Here is an 11,921-nt window from a genome sequence, read left to right as displayed (position 1 = left end):
GCTGTTCTTATAAAAATATCAAAGTCACCAAAAGTGTGCCGTTCAGATTTGAGGAGTTCCGTTCTGATCATCATCAGCAATTCCACTGCACCAAATATCACTGTTCTGGACGTAAGTGCATGCTGTTCTTATAAAAATACCAAAGTCACTATAAGTGTGCCGTTCAGATTTGAGGAGTTCCATTCTGACCATCATCAGGAGTTCCACTGCACCAAATGTCACTGTTTCGTACGTAAATGCATGCTGTTCCTTTAAAAATACAAAAATCATCATATGTATGCCTTTCAGATTTGAGGAGTTCCCTCGATTTCTCCAGGATCCTATCATCAGAACTGGGTTCTGAGAAAAATGGGACCAATCTGTATGCATATACATTCAATCAAAAAAATATATTTCAAAATCGGTCTAGTAACGACGGAGATATCGAGGAACAAACATTAAAAAAAAAAAAACATACAGACGACTTGATAACCCCTTCCTTTGAGATTTGGAAGGCGGTTAAAAATATAATATTATCCGTTGAAGATAGACGTGCCACGGCGGACTTTTGTAGACCTGTAAGAGAGAAACAATTTCGCCAAACTTATATCTCAATCGGTACGGGCAGCGTATTCCATTATAGACCTTAAGCACGCCATTTGTTAACTAAAATTATCGTCATATTTCAATCAATTTAAAAGAAAAATCTAACAAATTATATAAGTACCTACCTAAACTTTCCTCAAGAATCATTCTATTCATAGGTGAAATGAAAGCCGCATGAAAATCCGTTCAATAGTTTTTGAGTTTATTGCGAACACGCATACACTCAGACCGGCGCGACGAGGCACTTTGTGTAGTGATGTGAGAACGTACCTATAACAAGTTGACAACTAGGTATGACTATGAAGTAGGTGGAGTGAGGCCGAGCACTGGCCCCGTAGCCGAATGGCATTTCTCCGACGCCAAACGAAAGCGATACGCCGCTGGCTCTGTCGCGCCAATACGCAAGCGCGATAGAGATAGATATCTACTAGCGCTTCGTTTCGTGAGCGTTTCGTGAGCGATTGTGCCATTCGGCTAGCCACCCTGCAGAGACCAGTTTAGTCGATAAGTTCGAGGCGCAATTTGCGAATATACGCATATAACCAGTGCAGGTAACCTATGTAGATTTTGTCGGATTCCTGTAATAATATCTTAATCTTTCGACGACCGGTCTGGCGCAGTCGGTAGTGACTCTAGGGTCAAAGTTCTAACCTAACCTAAACCTACTCTGTAAGCCGTTCTTTTCTGTGTGATCGCAGTTCTAACCTAACCTAAACCTACTCTGTAAACTGTTTGTTTTTGTGTGTGGTCACAGTATTAACCTAACCTAAACCTAATCTGTAAACCGTTTATTTTTGCACGTGGTCACAGTTCTAACCTAACCTAAACCTACTTTAAAAGCCGTTAGTTGTTGTGTAAGGGCGGAGTTCTAACCTAACCTAAACCTACTCTAATATAGGATTTAAACCAATCGGGCTCCCTCTATTTGGCATACCTTTAATTGTCCGAAACGCTGGTGGCCTAGCGGTAAGAGCGTGCGACTTTCAATCCGGAGGTCGCGGGTTCGAACCCCGGCTCGTACCAATGAGTTTTTCCAAACTTATGTGCGAAATGTCATTTGATATTTGCCAGTCGCTTTTCGGTGAAGGAAAACATCGTGAGGAAACCGGACTAATTCCAATAAGGCCTAGTTACCCTTCGGGTTGGAAGGTCAGATGGCAGTCGCTTTCGTAAAACTAGTGCCTATGCCAAATCTTGGGATTAGTTGTCGCAGCGGACCCCAGGCTCCCATGAGCCGCGGCAAACGCCGGGATAACGCAAGGAGGATGATGATGATATTTCTTAAAATCAGAATAACCACCCATACTAAATGCAGTCAAGAGAGTCGGTTAGGTTAAGTTAGAACTGCGACCTCAAGAAATACAATATTTTGTTAAGAATGAACGAATGTCGGTTAGGTTAGGGTAGGTTATAACTGCAACATCAATATAGTAGTATTAGCTATGATAAAAATTCTGCATGATAAATTTCGACTAAACAATGTTATGCATAAAAACCATTCGACGAAAAACCTTTATGCACAACATATATTCGAACAAACAAAAATATGCCTAGATAAATTATGCGTCGTTAGGTTTTTTAATTTTAGACATTGTGATACGTACCCATCATTAGGTAACTTTTGAGTAAAAGCTTGTATCTGAACGTGGTTAATCTTTATGCTTGAATTCTTAACAAATCCATCATATTTCTCTAGTCAGTACGCGTACCACGTCCTATATTTTAACCTACGCACGAAATATGTATTAAATTAACGCTTACGTAAAATATACCAAATATCTCATTTGTATGTATGGGTATGCGACCTTGCCAGCATCCCTGTATTATTAGGTATCAAAAGTTTCGCAAGAAAAACATTATGATTACCGAGAGGGTAGTTGCGAACTTTGATGAAAAAAGTGAGTCTACGCGACCGGCATACACGATCTAACGAACGGGTTGCGTCATATTGGGAAAGTTATTTTACTCAACATGCTCAAAAATGGTCGTAATATATCTAAAATAGGAAAAATATATACTACTAACGAATGTAAAAAAATAGTAGTATGGAAAACATGAATATACGTACGTAGTGCTACGTACCTACATATTATTGGCCGGTAACTGTATTAGATAGTCTCTAAAACTCAAGTCGGTATCCGTTACCTGCATACCTACATACGTTAAATTAAACTAAATACGAAATTACTTTCACACTTATTAAAAAAATCTACATAAACTGCCCAAACCTACCTAAGTCTACCTACATTTAAAATTTATTTTAGGAATTTTCCAAAACTTTACCTCCCGGATCTCAGTAATCCCGAACTCTCCAGCTACTCTACCGTTTAATAGAGCCCATTGAAATTGTCCGTAACTGTGTTAGCAGTTCAGCTTGGCTATCCAAGTTTCTCGAATGTCTTGTAGAGCGGTTGCCAGTTCGCTTCACGTCGATATTATAAGACTACTCTAGCGACCTGCCCCGGTTTCGCGCAAGGATTATATATAAAAAAATATAATATTATCCGTTGAAGATAGACGTGCCACGGCGGACTTTTGTAGACCTGTAAGAGAGAAACAATTTCGCCAAACTTATATCTCAATCGGTACGGGCAGCGTATTCCATTATAGACCTTAAGCACGCCATTTGTTAACTAAAATTATCGTCATATTTCAATCAATTTAAAAGAAAAATCTAACAAATTATATAAGTACCTACCTAAACTTTCCTCAAGAATCATTCTATTCATAGGTGAAATGAAAGCCGCATGAAAATCCGTTCAATAGTTTTTGAGTTTCTCAGACCGGCGCGACGAGGCACTTTGTGTAGTGATGTGAGAACGTACCTATAACAAGTTGACAACTAGGTATGACTATGAAGTAGGTGGAGTGAGGCCGAGCACTGAAGAGACCAGTTTAGTCGATCTAATAAGTTCGAGGCGCAATTTGCGAATATACGCATATAACCAGTGCAGGTAATCTCTATCGCGCTTGCGTAGATTTTGTCGGATTCGGCTACGGGGCCAGGTAACCTATGTAGATTTTGTCGGATTCCTGTAATAATATCTTAATCTTTCGACGACCGGTCTGGCGCAGTCGGTAGTGACTCTACCTGCTGCGCCGCGGTCCCGGGTTCGAATCCCGGTAAGGGGATTTATTTGTGTGATGAGCACAGATATTTGTTCCTGAGTCATGGATGTTTTCTGTGTATATAAGTATTTATATATTATATATATCGTTGTCTGAGTACCCACAACACAAGCCTTCTTGAGCTTACCGTGGGCCTCAGTCAATCTGTGTATGTCTTATAATAATTATTTATTTATTGATTTATATTTAATTAACTTAAGCTTAAGTTCATGACATAAACAATAAATGAAAGAAATGTTTGGATATTACATTAATTTAATGCAATGTCTACTTATCATTACAATGATCTCAGATCAATAGTTATTTGTTATACAAGGGGGCAAAGTTGTATTTTAACGCCGAGTGTGGAATTGAAAAACGAGCAAGTGAAAGGATTCTATAGTTGAACCACGAGCGAAGCGAGTGGTTCGAGAATAGAATCCTGAACTTGCGAGTTTTTCAACACACGAGAAGTAAAATACATTTGCACCCGAGTGTAACACAAAACTTTTCGCCTCACTATAGCGAGGAAACTACAACGCAAAAAAATGCGTTTATCACTGCTTCCAGTAGTTCCACAGGTGGTAAATCATCTTTTTTAGTAGATTCACCTACTTTTATCAATTTTAAAGCAGTTAATTTGATTATATTCAAGGTCAAATTACTTTACCCACTAGTGGATAAAATGCGTTTTTACCCGCTGGTATTAAAGGACAAAACACGTGTTTCCGAGCTAGTGAGGGGAAAAATCAGTTAACAATAATGATCACAATATGGATTAACATTTTAAAGAATATTTTGACCAGTCAATACAGTTTTTACTTTTTATACTAAACAAGAAATTAAACAGGAGGTATTACCTTTGTCATAAATCTTAATCACTAAATCACGTTATTTATATCTATATTAAGTAGTAACTAAATCACAATAACATCACAGATTTCAATGTTCAATGTCCAAGATACCTAAAACTTACATATACTTAATTATCATGTCATTCTACTTGATTTTAAATTGTTATACACAAACTTATCGTTCATTAAGGCGTTGAGTTCTGCATTATTTTGTATTTTAATTCTCGTGATCACTTGTTGCAATTCGGCTTCATTTATAGGGCCATCCGACAGGTCTTCAGGTAATATCTCAAGTGCAACAACATTTGCCTCGTGCATCCCATTAATAGTTAGTCCATACGCTACAAGAATCTTAACATATCGATCAGTCAATGGCAGAGCTTTATATTTACACAAATATTCCATACATTTCGTTATTTTACCGACAATTTTTCGTAAGAATGAAACGAAGTAACAATTCTTTTCTTTCAATTTTTTTATAAATTTTCCGACTTCTAACCCGAAACGGATATGAACATCTCTATCATGTTCCTCTTCTCCGTTTATAGCTATCCTTGTTAACAACAACAGTTGGCAATCCCAAAAGTATGAATACATTTCAGTTATACCGAACCTATCTTCAAAACATTTAACCATGTATTCGAAAATATGAGTTAATCTCTTATATTCTGCTTTGGTGCATGATCCTTCTAGATCGAGTTTATTTACAAAATCTTTGAAAAATAATTGGAATGGATATTCTCCATCATGCTTTTCGTTCCAGTGATGAAAGCATTTAGTTATGATAGTTTCTACAATCTTCATAGTTTTACTTTCTTTGTCATCGTTCGGAATATCAAGAATATATTGAGATATAAATCTCCACATTGCGATAGACAATTTATTATTAGCCATGCATTTTTCTCTCGAACTCTGTTTTAGATCAATCCATATTTTTTGAAGGAAATCTTTGATCAAAGATAAAACAAACCCTTCGCCCAACAATCTTATTTTAATTATCATTGAATTTATAACCAGGACTTTACGTTTATCATTTTCTTGAGATTCCGGCAGTGCCGATACAGCTTTCCAGGCAGTCTGTAAATATGAATTTCGTAGATATTCAGGTAATTCATCTCCGTCGAAATATTGAAATATTTCATCATTATCGCCATTTTTTACGCTGGACGTAAGCTTCAGCAGAACGTCGAATGTTTCTTGACGTTGCTTAGGTTTTTTCTCGATTCTTTCAATAATTAATTTGTAAAGATTTTTTCGCACTGAAACGTATTTCGTATTCTGCCACACAGATACGACTAGGTTTGTCTTGCCGCTTGTTTTTGAAACATAGAAAGCTAACCATAATCCTACCCTTTGAATTGATAGTGGTGAAATCAGTAGTAATCTTATAAATGCGACAAGTAAGTCCGGAGTCAACTGCACGAGATACATGTTAATTAAGCCATGACTATGACGCAAGTAATCCCCTCTGATGTAAGGACGAGTTTTAGTGAATGGCACTGGTGGTCGAGAACAACCCTGGAAAGCACAAATGGCCATTCGGACAAAATGTTCATAACTATCTCTCCTCCAACCTATTCTAGGGCCTACAGGTGCATGCATCTCCATAAAATGAGATTTAAGAAATTCGCCGCCGAGTTTAAATATCGCATAAACATTAACAAATACTAACTTCTTCTTCTCAGCCGTGGGGTATTCTCTTGAGATATTATCAAGAGTTTTCATACACAAGTTTAAATATACCTTCGCCAGGTCTTCCGAAAAGTAAATTTTCATTTTATCGTGAAATCTGCTAGCTATAGATTTTCCTTTCCACTTTATATTCTCCTGAATTAAATTAAACTGGTCAATGATCACTTTGGGATCCTGTTTTAAACATTGAATTAAATATCCCTCTGTAATAACTAGGTCTTTGATTTGTAAATTATTTTTGAAATTTTCATGATCTAAATTCATAAATTTTATAACAAAGCTCGGATATTCGTCTTTATTTTCAAAGTAATATTTCAAACTTGCCAGGTTTTTCAAATATGGTCGAATTTCAATTTTTATTGACTCATTGTAATCCTGTGCTTCATAAAATGCAATTTTGTTAATATAAAATTTCAACATATAATCGTAGACTTGTTCTCGTTTTCTTTTGCTCAGTTTATTATTACAAGGCAACATTTCCAAACAATAATAGAAAGTCCCACTCATGTAGTCAGTCAAATCAAAATGCGGAAAAGGCTCATTCGCTATAATGTGGTACAGAATTGAAATGTCAAGGAGTATATTGTGTTTGCAAAAGGATGCATATAACCCAATACTGTTCAAGAGTTTATCAAACACAGTCCAGCAAGCATCAGGAAAATCAAGCACATTATGTTGCTCAACAACATATTCTAAAAAACTTTGTGTCCTTTCTTTTTTTTCATCTGCATGTGTCTCATAATAATAATTTAGAACCTTTGATATTTCTTTGTAGGTTTTTGCGGATTTCACTAAAAACATTAACAATTCGAACTTTTTATGCCATTCCGTAGCATCCAAAATCCTCTTCTTGATCACTTCAAAAGTTTTTGAGAAGCTGACAAACTCAAACCAGCGGTAATACTCATATTCGGGTACAATCCCTAATTGCTTTTCCAAATGCAATAAAGCCCATATTTCTTTATCTTTCTCATTAAATAAATCATAATAGCCTAAGATAAAGAATTCTTTACTCATTTCAAATTCTTCAGAGGGATACTTCTTGTTAAATATTTCTTTTATGAATTTAAACAGATCTGTTTTTATTAAATCTAAAATGTACTTGTATGTGACATAATAATTTGTTTCCCAGAATTCTTTGACATCATTTGGTAGAAGAGCCGTAGCATAAACCTGTGCATCTTCAGGTGAACTGCACTTTATCACTTCACTCGTTTTTAGCATGCTCAAATACAATAGAGGGTCTTTCAGTATCCTGTTTTTGTGTTTTTTCAAAATACTTCTCGACATCTTTGCTCCTACTCTTACATGTTCCATATAATTTAGAGGTGTGGTGTACTTCTCATAAAGGTCTAGGTACTTGTCCTCATCGATAGAATACAAATAGGAGATATTTTTAATATGTCCTCCCATTTTACCATATGTTTCAGCCAATAAAAACGAATTGCCGATTAAGGAGATGCAATGCTGATGCTTTGTGTTTTTAAAATTCTCTTCATTACTCAAGAACTTTTGTTTGAAGGACTCGGATGTAAACATCAAAAATTTATAAGCATGTTTTGTCATTTTCTGGTTCATACAGTATTCATAAAAAACTTGTGCCCTGAATTCATTCCTAACATTAACAGATATTGCAGTCAATGTCTTGTGCTTCATTTTTACAGACATTAAAGAGAATATTTTGTCATGTAAATAACTTGGGTTGAATATATGAGCATACTCATTGCCATACATCCATGCACATCTGAGAGCTCTAGTGATATACAAGCTGTCACCACATTTCAGTTGGTCTATAATAAAATCAATGTTTCTGCATTTTGATGCAAGGTCTATCTTGAAGAGACGGTCAACATCAGAATGTTCTTTAATAGTTTTTAACACTCTAAAATCTACATCACTTTTAGCCGCTTCATTCACTTTTATATTAAACTCTTTGTGTCTTTCACAGAGGTTCTTACCTTGTAACTTGATCATCTTTGGCAAGGAAGTACCTGTAATGTAAGCATTCAATTAATTAATAGATAGAAATAAACCTTAATCCAGGTTTCATGGGGAAAAACAGTAACTTGCTATTCTTTTCTAAAATGTTTTAATGCCAAAGGCCTATTACTTAACATCAAAATGTATTTTATTCAAGCGATACAATAACAATAAATATCCTGTACAAATTTGTCGAAGTTTTGGACAAAGTACGTAAGTAGATAACTATTATTCAGGGTTATCGGCAAAACTTATGAAAATACAGACGTAGACGAAATTACCTTTTGAATCGTTGGGTTTAAGTAACTCGTGATATTTATTTAATTTCAATTCATCTTAAAATAACACCACTCGTAAAGTCTGCATCCAAAACAAGTTAGTTTGACGTTTGACCATGTTGTTGACATTTTCGGCGGCTTCTCGACTTTGACAAGTTTGACGTTTGACATTTATAAAGCGTTCGGATATCATAATTATATCATAAGGACTTCCGGTTGGGACGACAAGACTTTGACAAGTTTGACGTTTGACATTTATAAAGCGTTCGGATATCATTTAACATAAAATTCATAAAGGTTGCACAGCACTGACTGGCGCAGTTTTCCCGCAACGAACGAATTTTTTGCATTATACTTACTCAGTCTTACCCTGTAAAACAACAAACTCAGTTTGCTAATACACTTGTTGTCGCAAATATTTACAGTACCATAAAAAATAATAATTTCGCGCCTTTTTCTAGTAACAAACTTATTTGCCTGACAACAATGAAGCACAAAGACAGAGACTGTCCATAAAATACTGAATTTTGTGCGTCCTTTTACGGAATAAATGATACCTATGTCCAAGTGAATACTGTTAGACTATACAGCTTGGCAAAATAAGTAGAAATTAAAAAGTGGCAGCATCTTAGTGTCTGTCGTCCCATTTTCTCACATATATTTATTTGAAAGGGACGACACTAGGATGTCACCACCTTTTAATTTAACCCTTTAATCGGTAGCAGCAAAGTACTTGCCATCATACTTAAAACAAAAACGCATCTCAATTCTCAACACCAACCCACCGAAACTTACCGACTTTAGACGGCTTCAACCGACCTTCTTGCGGGCCGATGAACAAATCGATGCCTATGAGGAGGCACACTCAAAGGTTATGACAGATGGCGCCACCTTGTTAGTCCATTGCACAGATAAAGACACACATGAATGACAGTGACATACCTAGACACTTGCACAGGCGTCGCCTGGCGGGATAAAATGGTGCCTCCTCATTGATTACTTCATGCTGTAATAATTTTTGCTTTCTCAATCTTATCAATCAATTTGCAATCTCTCGCTACACTTATGATTCTAAAATAGAATCAATTAATAAGTGTAAAAATTGCTGTCTTGGGTGAGATTTCAACTCACACTACACACAGCTTCGTGATCACTATTCCAGCGCTGTAGGTACTGAACTCAGACCTTAAAAGTAGTTTTGGAGGATAGTTGAACTCACGACCTCTGGATTCCTGGATCCAGCGCAGTATATATTTTTTGTTTTTCATTTTTAAATTTATCCTGAACTTAGTAGGTATGTAACATTATTCGCATACGTTTCTGCAGGTTTTGTATAATAAATTAGAATCACTCACTTGTCTCGCTAGCTAAGTTAATTATTTTGAATAATATCAGTAAAACTAGAATTCTATAATATTCATAACAACATCGAGTCCGAATGTACTTATGAATATAGAATTTTTTACTCATGTCACAGTGACCGGGTGGCCGAGGGACTTAGGCACCTACCGCGAGAGCCTAGGACGCTGTTCAGTCCTGTCCTGGGCCACAGAAAACCTTGCCACTCTTTCTTTGTATGTAACATTTACATTAATTAAAATAATACATACGAACTTAAACTAGTTTCAATTACAATATATCAAATTGCCTCTGCAGCTTTCGGAAGTGTTGGACCTGATCTTCAGTAGCTTATAATATGGACTCTATCGTGACTACTGTAGCCTAAAACTGACTTATTCCCTAGCATTTTCGTGGTTTAATTTCTATACATCTTGCTTGTAGGTATTAGTGCGAGTGAAATTAAAAAAAAAAAAAGTATGCACGCACGCCTGTAGAATATGTTTGTTTATAACAAACTTGTTACCACAACCACCTTACCAGTCTACAGATGTGCATCGTACAATATCCAAAAAGTGGGAAAGCTCTGGGAAATTTGAGGAAACAAAAGAAACATTCATTTTAGAAATGGAGCTAATAAAACAAGTGTGTTAACATCGCGAAATTGATGTTTTTACGACACCTATTATGCTGAAAAACAAATATGCCCACAATGTAGTTACTTTGGGTATTCGAGGTAGGCGTTCAGTAATAACGTCTTGATACTAAAGTCTCGAAAACAGGATAGTCTGCATTCGGCAACAATTTAGCTCAAATTATTGCCAGGCCAGTAGGCCTAGCACATGATGGCCGCGAGAGTATGTCGCCGCGAGATAGACTACCCGTCCTTATGTCATTAATACAGTTAGAAGAAGACGTGTCATCTATCTCGCGGCGACATACTCTCGCGGCCATCATATGCTAGGCCTGCAGGAATAGATACTGTACAATAGAGACATGGTAGGGATACTAGCTAATATTAATACGATGCTTTTATGAAAAATCGGGTGAGAGCGGTCGTTCGTCTGTACCATATCTGGACATTTTCTAATACACTATCTAGCTCCCTTATTCATAAACGTACACTTCAGTTATCAAGCCAATAGTTAGTTTGTCCTTTTCTATCACACTGATACGTCGGAAAGGGACAAACGAACTTTATCGGCTTGATAACTTTAGTTTATGAATAAGGGGGTAGGTATAATAGAGAGCGGACGAAGAGCGGCCCGCGGCGGGTTAGAAAGACCGAGGCCTAAAGCGATTAAAATACCATTTTGATAAGGACTGCAGCAAAACAAGACTATTCGTAACTCCGCGGAGAAATAATTAATTTAACTCGAAAACCATACAATAATGTTACAAAACATTACATACAGTCAGTATGATGAACGTTAAAAATGTTAAACCTTCGTTTTCGTAACTAGGTAGATTAAAATTGTTTTTAATTAATACGATATGAAGGGAGACTTTGGCTGGCAAACATAATTTATATTTTTAGGTTTGGTAAACAGGGCAATAAATTCTAGTTTTATCTGGGCCTTAGATGTAGGTCAGCAAAGAAGTTACGCTCTTTGAGCTTAAAGTTCTGTTTCATCGATTTTTCTTATGAGGTACAGCGGGCAAATCTCGACTGCGGGGCAAATGTAACTGGTCCATTTTTTCCATGTTTTACAATGTCTGAATTATTAAATAGAGTATCCACCGGTTACATATGGTAGGCGTGTTCAGTGGATACATGTAGAACTCAACATCATAGTGTATTAATGGGAATAATGGATTAGTTAAAATTGGCCCCCAGTCGAGATTTGCCCCGCTTTACCTTACTATAGCCAAACCAACATAATAGAAATATTAGACATACTGACTGTAGCTAGGTTTTATAATCAAAAATTTTGACAAATTAAAAAAGTATTCCAAGGAGAAAATAGGGGCAAATTTAAAAACAAAAACGTGAAGAGTCAGGCCAAGTTCCCATAAAAATCTACAGAGACAAAATAATATACAACCTTATTGTTAAGCTTTATTTTTATAAGCAGAAGCAAACTTT

The 11,921-nt window shown here is 36.3% G+C and overlaps 1 protein-coding gene across 1 annotated transcript; it reads right to left on the bottom strand.

Annotated features, from left to right (window-relative positions):
- Positions 1–4,416: 4,416 nt before the first annotated feature.
- LOC125242387 lies at positions 4,417–8,594 on the bottom strand. The gene is made up of 2 exons (XM_048151191.1): positions 8,501–8,594; positions 4,417–8,230 (listed from the first exon to the last, which is right to left on the bottom strand). Exon 2 carries the CDS (start codon positions 8,211–8,213, stop codon positions 4,683–4,685), a length of 3,531 nt encoding a protein of 1,176 aa, XP_048007148.1. The 5' UTR covers positions 8,214–8,230; positions 8,501–8,594; the 3' UTR covers positions 4,417–4,682.
- Positions 8,595–11,921: the final 3,327 nt, after the last annotated feature.

The sequence above is a fragment of the Leguminivora glycinivorella genome, chromosome 2 (assembly GCF_023078275.1).
Source record: "Leguminivora glycinivorella isolate SPB_JAAS2020 chromosome 2, LegGlyc_1.1, whole genome shotgun sequence".
Lineage (NCBI taxonomy): Eukaryota > Metazoa > Arthropoda > Insecta > Lepidoptera > Tortricidae > Leguminivora > Leguminivora glycinivorella.
Note: the sequence above shows the minus strand (reverse complement) of the source record. Positions and strands in the feature narration are given on the sequence as shown.

Bases quoted from the DNA above. Each gene is read 5' to 3' on its own strand.
- LOC125242387 (XM_048151191.1), bottom strand. From the start codon at position 8,213: ATGATCAAGTTACAAGGTAAGAACCTCTGTGAAAGACACAAAGAGTTT.